The sequence below is a fragment of the Vicugna pacos genome, chromosome 32 (genome assembly GCF_048564905.1).
Source record: "Vicugna pacos chromosome 32, VicPac4, whole genome shotgun sequence".
Classification (NCBI taxonomy): Eukaryota; Metazoa; Chordata; class Mammalia; order Artiodactyla; family Camelidae; genus Vicugna; species Vicugna pacos.
Window position 1 is genome coordinate 11448451 of NC_133018.1, and position 23296 is coordinate 11471746.

A 23296-nucleotide genomic window follows, 5' to 3' on the forward strand; every position below is an offset into this window, starting at 1 on the left:
ACACGTGTGACAGACGGGGTGTGTGTGCCGGGACGTTAACACCGCCTGGGAGCTGCCCCTGACTCTCAGTCATTGCTGCATCCCTTGTCCTTTGGGTGGGACAACTCTGAGGTGTGAGGGGCATGGGGGTCCCCCAGGGAAAGCTCCAGTCAGCTGCTGTACCATTGCTGCTGTGACAGCATGCCCTGCACTGGTCTCCTCCCTACACTCGTCCTGTCTCACCAGTGTCTTCTGTCCTGTCCAGTGAACTACCTGCATTTGAATCTGGCTCAGAGGTGGCTTTTGGAAGAACCCAAACCAAGACACTAGGTCTATGGCCTTGAGGAATGTGCCTAACTGTGTCCCTCACCTAAGGACACAGCATGTACTTCATGCATCATTCTAGATTCTGTGTGACTGAAAACAAGTGACGTCACCGCTCTGACTGCGGTCCCTTCTGTATAACTGGAGTGCAGGAGTGCTGCCTTCCTGGGCCGCATGTCTGAGCCCAGTGATCTTACTTTCTTCACAGACAGTTGAGAAGTTAGTAACAGCCATCCTTGACAGGCCTGACCCTCCAACCCACCCGCACGCCCGCTGGTGTGAAACCTCACCCCCAGCTCTCCGGCGGCGGGTGGCCCGAGCCCCATGTGGCCGGCTGGGGGGCGGCAGGCACCCACCTGGCTGAAGGAATCCAGGCTGACTCCGTTGTCGATGAGGAAGCGTCGCACCTCTTGGACGAGCTGGGTCTCCCCCAGGGCCACGCGCACGGCCACGCTGCCCTTGGTCTCCTGCGGGAGAGAAACGGAAGACGCCCTGTCGGCTGCCGGGTGGGTGACGGGTCCGCCCTACCATCTTCTAAGGGCTGGAGGAGGAGGAGTGAATGGAGATGGTCCCTGCCGATGCCCCTAGCCCGCCTGCACTGACTTGACAGCTTGGCTTCCGTGTCTGTCATGATGAATCCAGGACACCACGCCCACCTCTCCTGCCTCACTTCCTCTCTCTCCCCCTCGCTTCCCGGACCCCGGCTGGACGTGCAGGTCTCTGTGTGGTTCCTCCCATGTGCCACATTCCCAAATGGGGCTTCTGCACCTGCCCACCTTGCCCTCCATCCAATTTCTGCTAGAAGGTCACTTCCCTGACCAGCGCACCTCGAGCTCGCACCGTCCCCCTGCTCAGCTTAACCGACACGCAGCACCTCTGTTATCAGTCAGGGTCTTCCTCTGCGAGAGAGCCCTGCTGCGCTCCCAGCACTCAGGGCGCAGGTGGGATCCAAACCCGCCACAGTCCCTCCCGACCGGGAGCCACGGGGCCCAAGCTGGCGCCCGTGAGTTCAGCCACTAGGCACCTGAAATGTGGCTCGTCCAAACCGAGAAGTGCTGTGAGCTGGATTTTGAATACTTAGAAACCAGAAATCCACAACTGCTTGTCATTTTTTAATATTATATATAATGAAATAATATTTCAGCTATATCCAATTAAATAAAGGAGATTCTGAAAGTTAAGTTTACGCCTGTTTCTTTGTGTTTTAAAAAACCATGGTCACTAGGACGTTTACAGTTAGGAATGGGGCTCGGCTCCTACATCTAATGGACGGTGCTGAGCTTCGGGGTGGGGCAGGGGGAACAAATGACAACGGGTCAACAAGTTTATGGACCAGATCCATGGATACCCTGCGCCCACTGGCTGAAAACACACTCCCAGGTTTTGCCTAAGATGAACCTGACCGTGGTGTAACTGGAGACATGAGCATTAAGGAAAGTATGTGGTCTGGGGGGGGAGGTCAGATGGAAACAAGGCCAGACTTGGGAGAGCAGGAGAGACAGAGACCTGTGACTCCCCTGTGCTCGTCTCAGAGACCTGGGGGGCCAGGCAGAGGAAGCAGCGGGTACAACCCTCAGAGACGGGTGTGACTAGCTCAGAGTGAGGGCAGTGGTGTCAGGCAGACCTGCTGTCATCCCACCTGCACCTCCTTCCAGCTGTCTGACCCTGGGCAAGTGCCTTTGTGGCCGTGGGCCTCGCTTTCTCTCTCTGGAAAGAGGGGCTGGTAGGAGTGCCTGTCCCTCCATCAGGGCTGTGCGGGGAGGGGGAGGACCACACTCTAAGTGCTCAGCATCACCAGTGATGCTCCCCAGCGTGGCTCCACGCACGCTCCTGGGAAGCCAGGGCTGCAGGGCGGATGGGGATGTTCCCACGGGGAGGGAGGCCCTAGAGGGTACCCACAACTGCAGCCCCAGAGGCCCCCAGCTGGCAGATGACCCCAGCTTGACGATGCTCCGCCCCTGCCCAGAGCCGGGGGCGCCCACTCACGTGGTCAAACACTTGACTCTTGGTGGCGCTGTACTTCTGAGCGATGGCGTCGGCCACCGCATTGGGGCCCATGAACAGCGTGTTCCAGTTGTGGGAGCTGAGAGGCAGAGACAAGAGCAGAGGGGTCAGACCAAGGCTGAACGGGGGCAGTTTTTTTCAGATGCAAAGCCTGGAGGAAATGAGCTTGGGGGCCTGCCTTTCTAAGCCCTGAAAGCCTCCTCTTCCCCAGTCTCACCTGGTGGGGACCAAGCAGCCAGGGCCCGAAGACCACAGAGCCACAATGATATTCGCGACCCCTAACATTTGTCAAGCGCCAACTCCGTGCCCGGGGCCAAGCACTTTCGCTAACATTAACTTACTCCTTACGACACCACAAAAGTGAGGCACCACTGATTCTCCCCATTTTGCAGATGAGGAAACTGAGGCTCAGCAAGGTCAGGAGCCAGAGCACCCGAGTGGCAGGGGCAGCAGGAGCCTGGGTCAGAGGCGGGCACCCACCTGGAGCTGTTGGCTTTGTCTTTTGACTCTTTCTTCTTCTTGTAAGACGATGATCCCGGGGTGTCGGTGTCCTCGCTGGATTCCTTCTTAATGGTGGATGGTAACACGTGGAGCATCCTGCCCTGGAGAAGGATGAGGGGAAGTGGGTAAAGACAGGAAGGAGGCAGGTACTGCTACACCCTGCCCCCGGGACGCCGGCACCTCCACGAGGGGGCTGGACCCGGTGCTTAGACCCTCATGCAAGATGGGGCCTCTGGCAGGACGATCACGGGGCCACCCTAAACCCAGAACGGGGGCCTGACACAGCCTCCTGGAGAACACTGGTCACCCCAGGCCCATCCTGTCCCTGCAAACGGAAGTGAGAGCCTGAGCTCCAGGCGGGCGGGGACCAGGTCTGGCCCGGCAACCACAGGGGGTCAATAAATCATGAACAAATGAAGGAAAGAAAAGGCAGAGAGAAGGGAGGCAGCCTGGGGCTCAGGCAGGCACGCTAACAACACCTCCTGGCGACACTGGGAGAAGTTCCTTACATTCTGTTGTGACCATTTCAGTGACTGGGTCAACACTCTTCCCTTCCTTTTCTTCCAGTGACTATTTCTTGAGAGAAAGAGCATACTCACTCAGTCCATAAATCCCTTTTGAGGGCCTACTATGTGCCAGGCGCTGCTCTGGGTGCTAACGATAGATCACTGGACAGAGCAGAGCGGACCCTGCCGGGTGCAGCTACCTTCTAGTAGCTCCTGCCAGAGGGCGGCTTTGTAGACCACTGGGTGTGCTCCTTAGAAACACAGGCGTGTTTCCGTGCACGCAGGAGTGAGTGTACACATGCACGGCCTCTCCCCATCCCCGGGGCCCAGCGGCCTGCCACCCGCCAGCCCGCGGGCCTCACCTGGAACACCTGCCCATCCACCTCCGCGTAGGCCTTCACCGCGTGCTCTGGGAACATGAAGGTGACAAAGGCAAAGCCTTTGGGCTTCTTGGTCAGGCTGTCGATAGGGTAATGCAGCTCAGACAGGGGACCTGCGGGCAGGAACGGCGTCAGTGCCCTGGGTCCTACTCAGGGCCTCCTTGTCCCTACAAGAGCACCATCCACCAGCTCCGAGCCTCTGCAACTCACAGCGGGGAGACACCGCAGGGGGTCATAAAAGCATCGAGACCTTTACCCCCTATTCTGAACCCTGCCTTCCCTTCAACAACCATGACTTTACAAACAAGCACAGCCCGGTGGGCGGAGCTGAACTACGGTCCTTCAAGTTCATGTCTGGCAAAAAAAGACGGACAAGAATGACAATAAACATAGTCCTCGCCACCAAATCTATTCAGATACTCAGTTTGAAGAGTGAGACTATTCAGACAGCAGAGTTCAGACCGGGGAGCACGGCCTGTTCACATGTACACGGCCAGCGGACGTCAATACCGAAGCATCGGATGGTGGGGGTAGCTCACAAAACTGCACCCAAATCCCATCAGTTCTGAGTATGGACAAGAGTGAATGGGGTCTGGGTCCGGACGGCAGAAGGTGTCTGTGATGCTGTCTGTGACTGGAGAGCTCTGCCGTGTACATCATGTATGAATCCTCACAGTAGCTCCAACCCCATTTCATGGATGAGAAAACTGAGGAGCAAGTCACCAGCCCCGGGCCAGGAGCTGCTGGGAGGCAGATGGGGACCTGGACCACGTGTCAGGGGTACGTGCGGCGAGCCGGGGGCCATGCCCCTACCATATTTGGAGAAGAGCTTCTCCAGGTCCTCCTCGGTGCTGGTGTAGGGCAGGTTTCGCACAAAGACCCTCCCGGAGTCGGCCAGGTCCTCCTCCTCTTCATGCTCCCCGAGCGTCCGGCCTTGCCAGGGTTTGGCGGTGTTCTTCAGGGGCGCCTTGGCCGGGGGGATGTTTTTCTCCCGGAACACCTCGATGTAGCGCCCACCTGCACGAGGAAAGAGAGTCAGGTCCCTGGGGGATGGAACCTGCAGTTTCCAAACTCTTCTGCTGCCTTCCAGATGCCACAGTGGAGGCGGTCTATCATGGTGCCGGACGCCAGGCTCTGGTAACCAGGGTGGCGGCCTGAGCCGATGCCGGCCTGAGCTGGGAGGCCCTTTCCCCGAATCTCACTCGTCCTGCAAGTTCAGCTTCAGCTGTGGGTGGGCCTGCCTGGGCCAGCCCAGTCCCCGGTGCCACAACCTCCCAATTCCAGGGCCTGGTACTGGGCGCTGCCCTGGGGACCATCTTGTGTGACGACCCAACCCTGAGGAGCCGCCTTGTGCTGCTGAGCTGTTTTCCTGCATCGCCCTGCGTGCCCTTTTAGAACGCGACCATCACCTCCACATGCACGCAGTAGGTGCTCGATAAATTCCTACCACCCGACTTGCTAGCAAGATGGCTTGGGCTCCTCCTCTTCCCTAACAGAACACGTACCTTCATGAGGAGGGGACGGCTGGATCTGAATCACCTGTCACGCCAGGGTCGGGCCAAAAATCAAGTCCCTGAGTATCCCTCAGGTGACCTCCCGACTCCGGACCCTGGACTTGCTGTTCCCTGGACTTGCTGTTCCCTGCAGTGGAACGGCCCACCCCACAAAGCCAGAGCCTGCTCCCTCTCGTCCTCCAGGTTCTGCTCCAATGTCACCAGCTCAGTGAGGCCCCAGAGGACAAGATACTGTTTCAAACACGCCTCCTCTAACCCCAGTCCTCTCCTGCATTCATCCACAGCCCAGCCCCTCTGGTTACTGCCCGTCTCTCCCTCTCTATGTAAGTTTCCTCTACAGGAAGGGCAGGGGGTTTGGACTGTTTTGCTCACAGCTGTATCCTCAGTGCCTGGCCCTCGAGAAAACTTTACAGAGAGACGGAATGAATGTCCGAGCCCCTGCCACCACGCAGGGCTGGCCCCGCCCGGGTGCCCTTACCCAGGTACTCTCTGTTGCATTTCAGAGCTTTCTTCACCTCCTCTTCGCTGCTGAAATCCACAAAGACGTACCCTGTAAAAGGACCACGATGAAGGGAAGATCTGTAAGCCCTGCAGACACCCGTGGGAGCCACAGAGGAGCACCCACCCTTTGCTAGGAATTTCGGGGAATCTGAGCAGGAAGTAGGGGGAAAAAACCCTATTTCTGGCAAATCTCCAAAATACAGAGAGACTCCCTTCCACCCTCCTAACCCTGCCTCCAGGCAAATTTCCCTTTGCAGGGAGTATTCGGACCCTCTGGCCAGTTTTACGAATGAGGATGCGGGACTGTAGGAGTCACAAATACGGCAGGCCTCTGCTCCCTCCCAGCCTCACCTCACCCTGACATTCTCTGGGCAAGTGCCCGTGGGGACAGTGCTGTCACCCAGCTCAGTACCAGAGGGGCCGACTCCACAGTGACTCTGGCCACAAGTGCCTGCGGCCCTGACCAGCAGAGACAAGCATGTGGGGTCCTCCCTGGAACATGAGAGGCCGCGCACCCTCGACCCCACCGGGCCTTAACCCTGAGAAGCAGCAGAGGAGGCCCCCTGCCCACTTTCCTAGAGGAGGCAGCTGACACGCCCACGGACACACAGCTAACACACCCACGGACACAGGGCTAACAGGTGGCAGTGCTGTAATTGGAGCCAAAGCCGGCAGGTTTTGGCCTAGGGCACAAGACCCTCCCCTAAAGGACTGCAAAAGTCCCCACCCAGCCCACCTGCCTCCTCCTGGGCCCTGCCCTCACCAGCTGGGGATCTTTTTGAACCCAATCTTGGCCTCCCCTTGCTTTAGGCCCCAATAGGCCCCTGCACCCAGGCTGAAGCCCACAGTCACTACCGAGCCCCCAGCCTGGGGGCCGGGCCCCGCCTCCACACCGTCCATGCTGTGGGGAGCTTTCTGCGGCTCCTCAAAAGCGTCCTGCTCATCTGCCAGCTTCCTCCAGCACCACAGCCTCCGGCATGGTCTTCCCTCGACCCTGGCGGCTCAAACGTGCTCCTTCCTGCTCCCTCTGGCCAACCCCCGCTCACCCTCCTGGCCTCCGAACTGCGGTGGAAGAGGGGTACCACCAGCCCTGCCAATGTGGACAGCAGCCCGCAGGGATTGTGTAATAGGTGTTCGGCATCGTTCTAAATGCTGTACACGTATATTAACTCACTGAATCTGCACAGCACAATGAGCCAGGACCCCCTAATGCACAGATAAGGAAACTGAGGTTAAGTTCTGGTCCCAGGTCACAGAGCTCACAGTGGCTGAGCCGGGATTTGAACCTGGGCAGAGGGTCGCCCTCCCTCACAACGCAGGTGTGCACAGAGGGATGGCTGGACATGGGGATCTGCGAGGTAGGCAGGCCTTTAGTGCTCAGAGGAGAGCTGGGAGGAAATGTGGAGCCTCAAAGGGGCTGGGACTGCCTCTAAAGCAGGAACCTTTCTCCCCAGACTCCAGCCCCCGAACACCCCAACCGCTCTGCCTTACCAGTGTCTCCTGGCCAAACACAGCCTCCCCTGCCCGGCCTCCCCGGGGCCAGAGGGACTTTGTGTGGTTCTCCAAGGAGCGCCAACCCCACTGCTGCGCGTCCTGCAGCCTCCTGGCCTGGCCAGCACGTGGGCATGGGTAGGCTCCCACCTGTCCAAGCTCAGACCCTTCCTCCCAGTGTGTTCCCAGCCCGGGGCAGCCAGAACTCCAGAACCCAGGGCGTGGGCTGGCTGCCCAGAGAGAGAGAGGGCAGCTCAGGGCAACACCATGTGTTCTCAGCAGCTCCGGGTGCCGGCCATCCGCAGAGCTGCCCACGGACCTCGTCCAGCAAACCCTAGACCCCATGGGCTTCACAAAGCAAACCACAGGACCAGGGACACTCATTTAAATGAAAGAGGTGAGCCCATTGGCATGAGCGCAGGCTGAGGGTAAGGAGGAGAGAGAAGAAAAACGGGTGGAAACCTCATACAGGGCAGCCAGCTGCAGGGGACAAGGGGCAGACCCCTGTCTGAGCACCTTAACCACATCCACAGAACCGGGGACCACAGAAGGGAAAAAATACCACTGCCCTCAAAACACTGCTGCAGTCCAACAACTGCCCCGACCTTCCTTCTTTACCCCACGCCTTTCCAACGCCCCCGAAACACCCCAGACCTTACCTGTTTTGTTTCCATGAGCATTTTTCACTATCCGAATGGCCACTGGTTTCAGGGGTGCCAGGAATTCTATAACATTTTTCTGTGGGGAGAAAAAAAAGTTTTCCTCCCTTTCTCAATCCAGTAACAAAAGTGTAAACCCCATAAAGAAACACAGGCCAAATTTCTGAATTCAGAAAGGAATACCAAAGGGTTTCACCCTTTATAGTTCCTCTCTTTCCTCTAAGTTATACACACGTTCTCTCCATCACAAAATAAAACTGCCTTGGAAAAACTTTTTTATTTTTTAAGGTGGAGAGAAATGATGACTTAATATAAAACAGTAAGGACACCGTTGGCATTTTAAGGTATTGTTTCTGATTATTTTTTCTTAAGTACCTTTCGACTTGATGGGGGTATTGATCACAAAGCCTTAAGTATTTACTAGCTGGCCTTATAAAAAAAAGCTTTTAATCAGAAAAAGTTTGCCCATCCCTAGCGTAGCTGTTCAGTGAGACCAGCCTTTCTCGGTCTCTGTACAGCCGTCCCTGTTTCCTGACCCTGATGATGCCCCAGATCCTATTTCTCAGCCTTCTTGGCCCCCGATTCCTTCCAGCTCGTCCTCACCCGATGCCAAAGCCCCCACGCAGCAGAGCTCCTGGCAACCTCACCCTCGTGTCCTGCTCCCCGGGGCTCCTGGCCCCGTCCTGTAATTGACACATACCTCTGTGACGTTGAAGGGGGCTCCCCGCAGCTTCACGGTGTGGGGGGTGGTGGGTTCCTTCTGGTTCGCTGGTTTCTCTGTCTGAGGGATGGCAAAGAGCACAAATGGCCACGGTGAGCTCCCTGGTGCGGCCCAGATGCCGCAGGGGGTGCTCCGCGGATGTGCAGTCTGGCCAGAGCCCGGGGTGGGAGGTGCCAAGCCGCCACGTGCCCCCGAGATGAGGGCTAGGAGCCAAGCCCACCACACTGGGGGTCAGCTCACAGGGGCCCCAGGCCACACGGAGGGGCAGAGCCTGGGGAAGCAGCCCTAAGGTCCAGCGGCATTTGCTCCTGCTGAGTTAGGGCTCACACGGTACCAGGCGCTGTGCAAAGCTCACTTTGCAGGCACGACTGTCCCCTTGAATCTTTAAAACAATCTTACAGGGATTAGAGATTCGGGATGTTTTTTGTAATTTTGGAATTTAAACAGCTACGGGAAGCCTAATTTTCTGGCTAATGCCTTTGGTCACAAAACCTGCCCTGAGCTGCCGGGATGCAGTTTAGGCTTTGCATCCACTCCAAGGAGCACTAGTGGCCATTTCACAGCAGCAACAGCCACGTGCTTGATTTTGGGGTGCTGCCCTGCACATGGTCTGGGGTCTCTTCCTGAAAGCTGGAACTTCTGAGCCCCAGCGTACACTCACGCACACAGGTTTTGAAAACTGGACACAGGGACCAGTACTCTGCTGAGCGTGGATTTTAGATGAGGATCAGTGGCCCGCAGAGAAGCACCAGGTCCCACAGCGGCTCCGTGACAGAGCTGGGATTTGAACCCAGAGCTCCCTGACTTACCACACTTGACTGCCTCTCTGGGAGATACATTTTGAGAAGAAAAGGACAAGGGGTGGCAATTAAGGGGGCAGAAAAGGAAAAGAGGAAGAAGGGGAAGGAGAAAAAGATGGGAGAAGAGGGACTGGAGACCCAAAGGCTGTGTGAGGCCGCCCTGAACAGAGAGGACTCCCAGGTAGGACACAGGGTGGCCGTCCCCAAAGGTAGCATCCATGTTTGTATATGACCCCAGAGCCTGGCACGCCTGGGTCTGGGCCTGGGTCCTGACCCCACCACTTCCCAGCTGTGACCTCAGGCAAGTCACTTTCCTTCTCTGGGCCTCAATTTCCTCATCTGTAAAATGGGACCAGAATCCCCAGTCCCCCGGACTGTCCTGAGATGCAGTGACAAATGGCAGCCATGGTACCTTGTCTGCAATAAGTGCCCAAGGAACTCCACCTATTCTGGCCGACCTGGGGCTGACATCTATACCTCTTGCTACTAAATACAAACAAGCTCCGGTCCGTCGTGAGCTCATTTTCGGCCTCCAACTCCAGAGGGACAGGCAGCAACAGGGAATGAACTCAGAGAGGGGAAGCGCTTGCCTGGGGTCACACAGCAAGCAAGCAGCAGGGCCGAGGGCTGAAGGCCAGTCTCTGGGCAGCTGAGCTGTCTTTTCTCTAGACTACAACCCCCGACAAAGGGGCTGCAGGGAACCTGGGCGAGGGCCAGGACGGACCTCCTGCCCCCGGCTCCCAAGTGCACCCCGATCCACACGCACCTTGGCTCGGTCTACCTCTGGCTTTGTATTCCCGGGCACAGCCCCCGTCCTCTCTTGGTCCCGCTGGGCGGGGGCGGCGCAGGAACCCTCCTCCTCGGCCTCGCTCCCTTCCTCACAGTTCACGGCTTCATCTTCACTCTCCTCCTCCTCCGAGGATGACGATGACCCGGCCTGCACCACCTTGGACTTCAGGTAATCCATGTCCGACAGCTCCTTCTGCGCCGCTGCCTTGGGTTCAGGGCCGTCACCCTCCTCTGGAAAGACAGGGAGGCTGCGAGTCAGCGATGGCTGTGAGCAAACCAGAAGGCTGGGAAGGCAGACAGCGTGGCCATGTCACTGGTGGGGGTGGAAGGTGCCAAGCCCACAGTGACCGGGGCGCTGCACCAGGCAGCCCCAGTCCCAGTCAGTCCTTGGGGAAATAACGTCAAATGGGGAGAAGCTGATGGAGTTTTGATAGTTTCTGGTTGTACTACCCTCGCCAATCCATTCTTCCATCTGCAGCCAGCACGATCTTTTGGAGAAGATGGACAGGACTGTGACTCCTTGGTTAAAACCCTCTGGGGGTTCCCAGACACTCTCAGGATGAAACCTAAACTCCCCATCAGGCCCCATGAGCTCACCAGCTTCTCCTCCAGCTCCCACGGCTCCAGCTGCCCCGAGCACGTGGAGCTCCTGCACCTCCCTCTCCGCTGCACCTGTGCCAGGCTGTTCCCTCTGCTCCCAACTCCCTCTCCCCTCCCCCTCCGTGTGCCACCAACTCTGAGGGAGTCCGGATCCCAGCTCTGCTGAGGAACTACCCACCATAAAATTCATATTATATTCATTCTCTCGCCTTTGAATCAAAGTTGGCTCCTGCCCCTCGACCGCCGTTACCATCCTGGACCAGGCTTGCTCACGTGCCGTAGGGGCCCCTCTACGACACCATGAGCCCTGTCTGAGGACAAACACTCACTCCCTCACCTCCTTCAGGCCTTGGCTCAAGGGCCACCTCCTCAGAGTCCTTCCCCAGTGACTCCCCTGGGCCCCCTTTCCTGCTTTCTCTCTGTGGCATCATGTTCACGTCATACACTAAAGAGCACACCGATTTCTTTATTGTTTCTCTGCTCACTGCTGTATCCCCAAAGCCTGAAGTAGCGCCTGGCATACAGTAGGTGCCCAATAAATATAAGTGACTGACTGAATGAATAAGGGGCCAGGCCAGGTCAAGGCCGATAACCACCGCTCTGCAGGGCAGTGTCCAACGCACCATCTCCCGCGTCTGGCACCGAGGGGCCCCAGGTCACACGCACCTGGGCAGGGGGCACCCCCTTACCTCCCAGGTCCTCCATGGCCCCTTCCTCCTCACTCTCCTGCCCCGAGTCGGAGTCGAAGTTCAGATAGTCATTGGCTGGCTTGCTCTTCCCTTTCAAGGGCTCAGCATCCAGGGCATCGTTCGCCCAGATGGCCACCTGCGTCCGCTTTTGGTGAACCGACAGGAACTCCCGGAACTCGTCATCCTCCTTCAGCTGGGGAGGCGGGAAGAAGGGAGGACAGGCAGATGAGGCTCAGGGAGGGCCCACCCTTCCCAGCCTCGGGAGGGTAAGAGCATCCTGCAAGGTCATTACTTCCGGTCTCAGGGACCCCTGGGGTCAGCTGGGTCAGTCCTGGGGAGGGCAGCATCAGACAGGAAGACAAAGGAGCCGCCGAGACACGGCGAGGGGAGATGAGAGGCAGGGCTCCGGCTTCCGGGCCCGCCTGCCACAGCCCCCCCGGCCCGGCCTCCCCCGGTCACCAGGACAGACTCACCTTCTCCAGGTCACCTGCTACCTTTTCCTTTCCGTCATCCTGGAAACAGAAGGCACAGGCGGGGAGGGTCACAGAGGAAAGGAGACAGAACCCACTGCCCCGAGAAAGCCACCTTAGGGAACCATCCTAGAGGGATTGCCAGCTCCCTCCCACTCCCACTGCCCCGCCCTCCCAGCGGTGACCGCTGGCCGCCCTGCTGACATGGGAGTGGCCCACCACGCACTTTCTTAGTTTCCGGGAGAACGGAGGCTTTGTCTTTCGGAGGAGGCTTGGACTGGCTTGGTTTCTGGGCATGTTTGCTCCAAGCCCGGGGCTTTGTGGGGTCCCCAAACGATTTGCAGAACTCCACCTGCGAGGGACAGAGAGGGTGATGATGACACCCACCCCCATGCCCGGCAGGGATGCTGTGCTCCAACGCCTGGGAGCCTGGCCTCTTTAAAAAGGCAACTGCTGGTGACTGGCCGAGACGGTTAACGAAAGTGACATCCTCCCCTCGCTGCGCCTTTCTCCTCCTTCACGTGGCCGTTACAGTTGTCAGCATTTATAGAGAAACCCTGCTGCCTTAGTGCTTCCCAAGTGTGAATACACCGAGCGTCCCCACTTCTCAGATCAGGCAACTGAGGCACAGAGAGGTTGAGTAACTTGCCCTGGGCCACCAAGGTAGCAGGTGAACAAGCAAGCAGAGGCCAGGAGTCAGGGAGTCTGGATCCCGGGCTCTTCGCCATCTGCTCCAGAGGTAGCTGCGAGGATGACACAGAGCCCAGCACAAGGCTCTGCTAACACCTGTCAGTATTACGGTCATGAGTGTGGAGAGAGCAACTCCAGGATGACGGGAAAAGCGGGGTGACCACCCTGGAGCCTGGCAGGGTGCTGAGTGGTAAGCCTGAGCTGACACGCCTCTTGGGGTCTAAACACCCTCAGCAGTCTCGTGATGACCTTCACGAGAGCTGGTCCTGCTGGGAGCTGCAGTGGGCACTTTTCCCCGCAGTCGAGGAGGATGCTGGCCGGCCAACCTCCACACTTTATTACAAAAGAGTTAACTGTGCATGGACTTTCAAAATAGTTTTGTTGTTTCCATAATAACGACCTGTGCCCGCTGTACAAAATTCAAATGACAGGGGAAAGTATGACGAACGTAAAAAAAAAGAAATTTTTTTTAACCGCAATTCATCTCACCCAGAAAGAGAAATTAATATTTTGGCAGAAATCCTTCCACATGGTCCTCTGCACACACATCACACACGTGCAGAATGAGTGATGATTCTGTACCAGAGGGATCATATCACAATACTTGTTCAACATGTGTTTTTTTTCCTCAACAAAGTGTTACAGGTGTTTTACTAAGTCATTAAATGCACATGGGTGACATGGGTGGGACCTTCTCCTCCAGGAAGCTTTCCTGACTCCCCCTGGCCTGGGTGAGGACCTCCCCTGTTCTCCAACAGTCCCCATCAGTACTGATGACAAAGAATGAAAGCAACCCGTTTGACTGTCAGGCCCCTGTCTACCTGCAGGCTGCTGGCTCTGTGAGGACAGGGGCCGGGGTGCCACTTTTCTTTAAATTCCCAACACCTAAATTCCCAGAGGGCGTTCACTGAGCACCTGCCGTTGGGTGAGTGAAAACCCCCAGGAAGTTTAAGAGGACAGGGAGGAAGACCAAAGGCATCACAGGCTGGCAGGGGACGGGCTCTGGACTTGGGTGTGGGGTGAAGGAGCATGTGGCATCCCTTCCGACAGGCAGGGCCGAGGTCCAGCTGACTCACCGTGATCCGGGACGTGTCAATAAAGCTCCTGTTGAAATGGTTCAGCGCCGTCTGGGCCTCTTCCTCCGACTTGAAGCCGATGAAGCCAAACTTGCGGAACTTGCCGTCTTTGGTGAACTTGAGGCTGCAGTCCGTCAGCGTGCCGAAGGCGGTGAACAGCTGCCTGAACCGCTCCTCCTTCATCTAGGACGGGAGAGGGGGCGATGAGACAAGGGGATGGCTGGGCTGGGAACCCGAGGCCGCGGGATTCCCCAGAGGTGACCACAGACAGGGCGGGAGCCGCGGGTGCTCTGCGGTTGGACCTGGTTCCAGCTCAAACCCTTTACCCACTCCATCGATGAGTGGCTGCAATGAAATCGCCCCCAGCCCCCACGGGCTGCTCGGAAGACAAGGAGACCTGTTATACCAGGAGCCCAGCATCTGCCATGTAGCATCCCTAATAAACACGTCAGAATAAACGTGTGAATGAAGGAACATGGTAAACTACACAAGTGTTTGCTAACTGTACAGACTAATGGAAACTCCGCCCCCCCCGCCCCTCACCCCCAAAGATGTCCATGTCCTAATCCCTGGGACCTGCGAAGGTGTGACCTTACATAAACGTGGCCAAAGGGAGTCTGTAGGTGTTACCACATGAAGGGTTTTGAGATCATCCTGGATTATCCGCATGGACCCAATGTAATCACATGGGTCCCTGTAAGAGGGAGGCAGGAGGATCAGAGTTGGAAAAAGGATGTGATGATGGAAAAAGAGGACGGAAGACGCTATGGTTTTGAGGATTTAGCATGTAGCTACGAGCCAAGGAATGTAGGCAGCCTCCAGAAGCTGAAAAGGGCAAGGAAACTGATTCTCCCTTAGAGTCTCCAAAAGGAATGCAGCCCTGCTGACATCTTGATTTTAAGGTTTTTGACCCCCCGAAGTGTAAAATAATAAAAATTCATCTGGTTTAAGTCACTAAGTTTGTGGTAATTTATTGTAGGAGCGAGAGAAAAACTAACACAGTGATATTATTATTATTTAGTTAGAGAGCCCGGCGCCACCATCCTCACTGCAGCCAGGCCGCCCGCACCACTCAATAGAGTTTTCTAAGCAGATGTAGGGAGATTTGTGTGTAGTGAGGGGAGTGGGGTTGAAGGGACATGCAGAACCCCACGAACAGCCAAAAGAAGATCTAAAAGTGAAGACACTAGAGGCCTTGGTGCTCCCCCCCCAAAAAGAAAAAGATATTTTCAGAGGCAGGTGCTTTAATAACTCTGATCTCATTAAAATCTTACAATCACTCTATGAGTTCAGAATGATTATTCAAATTTTATTCAAGAGAAAATGAAGCTCACAGAGGATAAATGATCTGTCCAAGGTCTGGGGCTCAGCTCAGATGCATAAAAGGCAGTGAATTCATCTCCTCATCCCCCGGGAGAGACCACACTCAAGTCTGACCCATCATTCCTCTGTCAGAAACCTTTGGGAACTTAACACTAAAGGCTCAAATAACCAAGATTCTCCATGATCTGCTCCTGACCCACCTCTTGTATCTCTCGACAAATTCCTTGCACCTTTCTCTGTTTCTCGCCTCTGAGGTTTTACTACTGCCATCTCCTGTGGGTGAAATCTTTCCAGGCAGGCCCTGGCTAAGTCGTCCGCATTCTCAGTTCAACCCTGAGCTCCCCCAGGAAGCCCCTCCTAGAGTCCTCAGGTGGGTCAGGTGACCGGCCCCTCTGTCCTCACACACTTCAATCCCCACACCCTTTGCCAGAATGATCTGGTGTGTCTCCTTCACTAGACTCCAAGCACCAGGAAAGGGGACCAAGTCTTAGCCACCTCGATCTACAAAGTCAGCAACATAACAAGAACTCACCATTAGGTGTTTATCTGTTGGGAAGGAATGAAGACAAATGCATGCACTCGTGCTAAGAGCCAGTATGCTGTAGTGATCAAGAATGCAAATTCTAGAACCAGACTGCTCAGTTCAACCCCTGCTCTATGAATTACCCACCATGTGTGATCTCAGGCAAATCACTTTCCCTTGCTGTACCTTGGCCTCTTCATCTTTAAAATAGGCATAAAAATGGAACCTCCCTCGTAGGATTATAGTAAAGTTTAAATAAGTTACTTTACCTAAAGTACTTGGAAAAGTGCCTGGCACACGGTAAGCTCTGCATATGTTAGCTACTATCACTACTGTTTTTATTAACTCTTTCATTCATCAGACAAGACAAGCAACAATAAGAGGACAGTTGTGCTGAGAAGCACAATGAGATGCTAGCTGGGAGGGGAAGAGGCAGGAACCAGGCTAAAATCCTTATCCATCAGACTGAGGCATCAAGAGACACTGTCGAAAGCTGATAGATGGATCAACAGATATTTTAATGGTATACTATTTACAGTAAATGGATGAAAGAATTAAAAACAATAAATAACAAAGACCAGAAGGGAGGAATTGCTGATGCAGGTTTCCTATCTTTCACAGTGGGGCTCAGCAGATAGTCACTGGGGTAAATAAGCCAAGAAATGAAGGCGAGAGCTCACTATTCAGATGTAGAGCGATGTCTATGAGGAGTCCTAAAAACAAGCCATGAAGATGGTTACTCCTGGAGAGAAATGGAGACAAGATGGAACTGAAGACTCTGCTCTATTTACACACTACTGTACTGTTTGAATTTTTTAAATAGTGTGATAAGTGCCCCTCTCCATCTCCCTGCAATCAGTATGGGGAGTAGGGGGGCAAAGATAGTGGTGGTAAAGTTAAAAAAAAAAACTACAACAATGAAACAGAAATAGTTTTGTATCCTTACTCTTCCTTAGAAGAGAGGCTCCCCACCGATTAGAGTCAAGAGTACAGAAGATGTCTCGTGCCATCCAAACGGAACATTCTGTACTTTGGGGATGGAGCTTACTGGCCACACCAATGGTAGCGGGGCTCTCCATCTAAGAAAAGCCACAGTGAAACTGGGACGGATGAACCACTTGAGCACACAGCACCTAGTCATCTGACACCACACATTCATCTATTTCTTCACTCATTTATTCGTCATGTTTTTATTGGATGCCTACCACGTGTCAGGTTCTGTGCTAGACTCTAGGGAAACAGACAAGTATGACTGGGTTACCCCTTCTCACTTACAGGATAAACGGTTTAAAACCTTTGACACTCACTCGGTTTTCTTAAACTATTCCTACCAGCCCTAAAGGCATTGCGTGAGAAGCGGAACGGAGGTCCTCAGCCTATTACTCCCCATTTTCCTCCCCGACAGTGTCCCGAGTGGGAGAGGACTATAGGTGCAGTGTCTGACCCAGTCACCAGTCAACAACAACAAAGGTGATCCGACAGGAGGGTTGCGGGAGCAAGGCATTCACACGCGGGGGCTGGCATCTCCCTGGCAAAGAGGTGTCTGGCTGGGATCAGGTAGCAACGGGCCGGCTGTGAAACCTTATGCAGTCACTGTACCTCTCTCCAAACTCTCAAATGGGGATTTGCAGAGAATCCTGCCACCCCCACCCCTTCTTTTGTTCTGAACCCACCCGGAATCCTGCCCCAGAGGGAAAGCCCCTCGATTCTCCCCAGCCGCCTCTCTCCCAACCTCTAACTCCTAGCTGGTCGCAATTTCAGATTCTCAAGTCCAGGCTCTGCACTCACCCCATTCGGGAGGTTCTTCACGATCAGTCGCGACATGGCGCACGGTCCCACTGGCTTGATTCCAACACAAATGAACAGCGACTCCCACTAACCACTTTCACGCTAGACCTCTGGGCGCCGCCATCTTTGGCGAACCGGAACGAAGTCACGTGCTCCTGACGTAGCCCGCCCCTCCGGAAATAGGCGTGGCCAAAGAGCTACCCACGGAAGTCACACCCTCCAAGGGGCGGGTCTGCGCGTTTGCATTCTGCGCAGGCGCAGACTGTTCTGCCGTGGCCCGGGAGACCAACGCGGTGGCCAAGTTGCCAGGGGGCGCTGGTTCCTAACACTGATGGGAGGTTGCGTGTGGTGGGCCTAGTGTTTGAGCGCTGCTTAGGCGTGGAAATCATTTTAGCCCCCTTCTGCTATTTTATTCCGTTATTGAGTTCTGAAACAGCCCTGCGAATGGGGGCCGGATTGGGGAATCTTGTCTCTCTTTTAGAGACTAGGCAACTGAGGCTCAGAGAGGCTGCCGTGCTCCGTGAATCAATTACTGAATATCCCCTATAAATTTTAGAATGTGCCATTTGGAAACAAACATCCCATTTGCAGGCCGGTAAACTGGGAACCAGGTAAGTCAACTGGGAACCGCTTGCTCAAAATCGCATAGCTATTAAATATTAAGTAGCATTAAGTGATGGATATGGACAGACTACCACCTGCCAGTAGTGGCTCTAAAGCCATCAGCCACTGCAGCTGCCCTCTAAAGGTACACCTTCCGGGGAATTTAGGGTGGAGAAAACCAGGGTACTGGCCCTAGGTCGCTAAAATGCATATTAAAGGGATAATGTCAACGAGCCATACGGAGAAAAACACTAAAATCATTAACTTGAGATATCTGTTTTTGTGATTAGCAGTAATCTTGTGGTTATTTTTCCAGCAAAAACTATATATCCTGACTCCTCCCTTACCTCTTTGTCCCTCAGAGCAACCTGAGAAGCTGTATCCTCCTGGACTTACGTCCTCAGTAAGTCTGCTGAATAAAACAATTCTCATCTTTTAGGTTGTGCTTTTTTTCCCCATCAATATAGGGCGATGGGGTGTATTGGTTTCCTACCACCTAGCACAAATTACCAGAGACTTAATGCCTTAGAACAGTAGAAATGTGTTCTCTCACAGTTCTGGAGGCCATAAATCCGAAACCAAGATGTCAGTAGGGCTGAGCGGCCCCAGAAGTCTCAACGGGAGGATCCTTCCTGCTTCTTCTGGTGGTTCCGGAGGAACCTGGGCCTTGTGGCTGCATTGCTCCAATCTCTGCCCCCATCTCCACATGGACTTCTCCCCTCCGGTGTCTGAATGTCATCTATAGCCCTCTCCTGTCTTTTATTAGGGAGTCTGCTGTTGGGTCTAGGGCCCATCTTAAGTCCAGGATGTTCTCATCTCAAGACCCTTAACTTGGTGTCTATAAAGACCCTTTTCCAAAGAAGATCATCACGTTCACAGGGTCCGGGGAGTAGCTGTGGGCATCTCTTCAACCCACTGCTTGAGGATTTACTTGCCCAGTAGCAGGTTACTCTGAAGATCAGAGCTCACCCTCCCCACATCTTATGCAGGCTGTCTATTCGAAGAAGACCCACATACCCGTGTAAAAATGTGCCCTGGGGCCTAGAGTGGGCGCCAAGAGGTCACTGTGTTTCAAAACCATTCATTTATTCAGCAGATACATATTGATACATATGAAAGTGCTCTTTAATTAAATGACAATTAGGGGGTTGTTTTCTGCACACGGCGCCCCTGGTCAGGACAGGCTGGAGCAGGCTTTATGAGGCAGCTCAGAGATATTAGCCTTTTATGAGGGGGCAAGTGTGGGTCGCCGTTGCCAGTCCTGGTTTCATGCACTTTTGCTTTATTATTTTCATGAACTGCCTTTATTAAAACGCACAACGAAACGTAGCCTTCCCTAAAGAAATTCACAAATCAGAAGGCCTTTCAAAGGTATTAAAAGAAAAGGAATGCTCTTGGCCAATCGCACGTCCCAGCTTAACCCTGGGCCGGGAAAATATGGTCGCCACATGTCGTGGTGGAGAAAGGAGGAACCGTTCCTGAGCTCTGTATCCCCCTGCATTTAATAAACAGCCACCTTGTAACATTGTTATTAGTCTTCCTGGCTCTCCTGCCTTCCCGTTTTGTCTTCTGCTTCTATGGCTCTCCCAGCAAATATAATCCAGAGTCACCTGGACGCCACCAGGCTGGCCTCTCCGATGACACCCGGGGATTAAAAAAAAAAAAAGCAGGTAAATTTAAAAATGGCTCCAATCAATCACAGCGACCTTCACAAGTGTACGCAGGGCAGCGAGAAGTCTGCCTGGACCCTGTGGTAATTAATCTCCCACCAGGGAAAGGCTAGAGGTGGGGAGAGGCCTTGGAAGGGCTGGAGAACATAGGAGAGAAAATCGGATTTCTGAGTTCTTCCACGGAAAGAGGAGCTGATTATAAGAAAACATCAGACAAGTGCCCGTGGGGGGCATCCTCATGGTTGCCAAGGTCACCAAAACCAGAGCCACCTGGGAAACGGTCATAGCCAGGAGGAGCCTACAGAGACAGGACGAGATTCTGGAAAAGCAGAAGGACATCGGGGGAAAGCGAGGAAATCCAGACAAAGCCTGGACTTCCGTTAGTAACCATATATCCACATGGGAGCATTCGTGTGACAAAGATACCAGAGTCATGCTAAGAACAGGAGAACGTGGGTGCGGGGTACAAGGGAGCTCCGTCTTACCGCTGTTCTGCAAATCGAGCACGATTCTCAAATAGCGTTCATTAAATATCTCTTTAAAAGATATCTCGACCATGAAAAGAGAAGGATTCAGGAGATCAGTGTCTATAGATGGGGAAGAATCACCAAGACATGTTACAAAGGACAAAAAGTGCAGTGCAGGAAGAGGCTGCCTTCAGTGTAGAAAAAATGAAGGCGGGTGGGGGGTTTCTCCAGACACAGCTGCTTCTGCATGCAGGGCAGCAGACTGGGTCCTGGGCCCAAGCTGGCCTGTTACCAGTTTTGTCGTGGTCTCACAGCTATGAAGGGTCTCCACATGTTTAAGGGGTTGAAAAACAACACATCAAAAGAAAGGTGATGTTGTGTGACTCATGAGAGTGATGTGAAATTCAAATTTCCGTGTCCATCAAGAAAACTGTGTGGGGACCAAGCCACACAGAGTCATGTATGTCTTGCGTGTGTCTTGTTTGTGTCGCGACAGCAGAGGTGAGTGGGTGTGACAAAGGCCATGTGTCTGCAAAACTGAATCTTTTTACAGCCTGGTTCTTTATAGGAAATGTTTGCTGATCCCATGCTTGGCTATCTCTAGGGGAACAGATGAGAAAGTGGTAACTATGATTTCCTCCAGGAAGGAGGACAGGATGGCTGGGGGAAGTGAGGTAATTGTTGCTGGGTGCGTTTGATCCATTGAAAAAAAAATCTATTTCATTTACCAGCAGCAATATTGCGGAGGAAGCTGGGCTCTCTGGGGCCCATGTGTTGGGGGCTTGAGACATTTTAAGTAGAAAGGGTAGTGCCCAAAGGCATTTTAGGCATCAGTTATTTGTAGAAGGGCTTTCCAAAAGTGGCGCTCTGGTCATGGTGGGTCAGTGTGCTATCAGGGAAGGCTTCCTGGAGGCAGTGAGCCTTGAAAGCTGGCCATTGACCTGTTCAGTGGGTTATGCAGAGATGGGGGTTAAGGCAATTGTGTGATTAAGCTGGGGAGGAAGGGCTGGAACTGCACATGTTGTTGTGCATGGTCCCTGATCCATATGGCGACAATGTTGTAAACTAGCTGTTACCCATGTTTGTTAATAGAAGTGTAAATGTCACACAGCCACAATTCCAACCCAGCAGTGATGGAGCGAGTGCAAGGATGACCCCCCATTGTTTCCTCCCTTTATCCACATCCTTGAGATTTGCCGGTCTTCCCACCGGGACCGGCTAGGGGACTTGTTTTGAGCAGCAGAACGAGGCAGAAGCAGCAGCACCAGCTCTGAGCCCAGGCCCCCCTGGGCCCACGTGCTGCCAGGCTCTCTGTGGGCCCTGTGCACCCTGAGAACCTGGAGGTCAACCTGGAGGAGGAGAGACACACGGCCTGGCCACTCCTCTGCCCCCAGTGACAGCTCCCCGACCACCAGACGTGTGGTGAGGCCGTCCTAGACCAGCCAGCCCCCTGCTCCTCGGCTAGCTGAGCACTGACATCTCAAGCATCTGCTTGAGATCTGCTGCCCCAGGCCCAAGGGTGGAGCAGAGCCCCCCAGTGACTGACGGTGAATTTTACGTGTCAGCTGGACAGGGACATGGGGTGCCCCCATATTTGGTGAAACATTGTGCTGGGTGCATCTCTGAGGGCGTCTCTGGATGAAATGGACATTTGAATTGGTGGACAGAGGTAAGCAGATGCGAGGGGCTGGGGTTCTGAGCTAATCCATAGGAGGCCTGAATAGGACAACAGGTGGAGGACAGGGGAATTCTCTCTCTCTCTCTACTTGCCTTTGAGCTGGGACATCTGTCTTCTCCTGCCTTTAGACAAGAATTGGAACTTATCCATCATCTCTCCTGGGTCTCCAGTTTCTCAGCTGCAGATTTGGGGACTTCTCAGCCTCTCTAACTCTGTGAACCAATTCCTTATAATAAATCTCTCTCTCTCTCCCCTCCCCACTATCTGTCTCCTATTGGTTCTATTTCTCTGGAGAACCCAGACTAATTCACTGACCTACAGACTCATGAGTCATCATAGATGCTAATCATTTAAGCTACTGAGTTTAGGGTACTCTGTTACGCAGCAGCAGCTAACGGATACGCCATATCTGCCTGTCTAGAAAGCCTCTAACCTTGGAGGTGTCCCATCGCCTGCCATTGGTTCTCTGTTAACCTAATTCTCACAGGACAGGGGTTTCCTCTGTTTCTTCAAACAGCCTGGAGACCAGAAACAGCCTGGTCTGGCCTGGGGATGGGGGCCAGGCATGGCAGGCAGTAGGAGGAAGATCTGTGAAACCCCAAGGCTCAGCCAGAAGGTGGCCCTGGGCTCAAATCCTGGCTCGCCACCTACAGTCTCGATGATCCCTGGTGAACTGCTTATTTCTGAGCTAACAGGCTCTTTTCCAGAAAATTGAGTAGGGGAGGGCCCAGCTCTGAGGCGTATTGTGAAAATAAAATATGATACTATGTGTCAAACAGCAGCGTTCAGGAACACCTGCATGTCTAATTTGAAAAACATTTCATCGAAGTAAGTGCAATTAACACCCACGTCTCTTCACCCAGTGTTACCGAGTATAGCCTTCAGCTCCTTTTATTCACCTCTCTCTTTACATATTGTGGTTATTACAAAGGAATGTGCAGGTACAGCGCTGACTTCACAACCCTTCACTCGGTAAACACTTTGGTGGGTATTGGATATGTAACCACAGTGCAATCATCACTTTCAGGAAATTGAATATTGACACGATACTTTTTATCTAATAATGCAAATTCAAATGCCAACAAATATCCCAATCACCATTTTTATCCCTGATCCATGATTCTGTCAAAGAGGACCCACTGCGGTTCCTGTCACATCTCTTTAGGCGACTTCCATCTGCAATATTTTTTTCAGCCTTCATCTCTCGTGACCCTAAAGCTCTTGAAAGCTCCAGGCCAGGCATTCTCCTGAAGGTGGGTGGGGCTCGAGTTTCCTCATGATGAGATTCGGGTTATGCTGCTGGTTGGTCGAGTGGGAGATGGTACATTATCAGCAGGTTGAGGGCTGCCCTCCCAGTTCCTCTACTGTCGTTTTTCCCTATGTCATTAACAAGTCACTTATGGGTTTTCAGAAAATTTCCTGGGATTTAGAATGGCTTGGAGTCAGTCAGTTTTAGTTTTTGTAAAGGTGCACACGCCCTCGGCCACTGTCTTCCTATCCACGGACACCCAGGGAAACTGATGTCCTAGAGATCACACAGTGGAGACCGA

The 23296-nt window shown here is 53.8% G+C and overlaps 1 protein-coding gene and 1 long non-coding RNA gene across 7 annotated transcripts in view; one reads left to right on the top strand and one right to left on the bottom strand.

The window, feature by feature from the left end:
• Positions 1-17491, bottom strand: part of RBM19 (RNA binding motif protein 19) — a 131513-nt gene extending 114022 nt beyond the window's left edge. For all 6 annotated transcript variants that reach the window (XM_072952878.1, XM_072952879.1, XM_072952873.1 and 3 more), the window contains exons 1-14: positions 17329-17491; positions 13695-13877; positions 12155-12280; positions 11932-11970; positions 11459-11651; positions 10147-10400; positions 8560-8640; positions 7860-7938; positions 5687-5758; positions 4508-4711; positions 3677-3807; positions 2788-2909; positions 2290-2386; positions 660-770 (exon numbers count right to left, since the gene is read on the bottom strand). In XM_072952878.1, the coding sequence (XP_072808979.1) occupies positions 660-770; positions 2290-2386; positions 2788-2909; positions 3677-3807; positions 4508-4711; positions 5687-5758; positions 7860-7938; positions 8560-8640; positions 10147-10400; positions 11459-11651; positions 11932-11970; positions 12155-12280; positions 13695-13877; positions 17329-17364 (1728 nt within the window). In that variant the 5' untranslated portion in view covers positions 17365-17491. The remainder of the gene's footprint in view (positions 1-659; positions 771-2289; positions 2387-2787; positions 2910-3676; positions 3808-4507; positions 4712-5686; positions 5759-7859; positions 7939-8559; positions 8641-10146; positions 10401-11458; positions 11652-11931; positions 11971-12154; positions 12281-13694; positions 13878-17328) is intronic.
• A 93-nt stretch (positions 17492-17584) lies between these two features.
• On the top strand, positions 17585-18367 carry LOC140690938 (uncharacterized). The gene is made up of 2 exons (XR_012066335.1): positions 17585-17939; positions 18294-18367. It is a non-coding gene; the product is annotated as an uncharacterized lncRNA (long non-coding RNA).
• The last annotated feature ends 4929 nt before the right edge of the window (positions 18368-23296 follow it).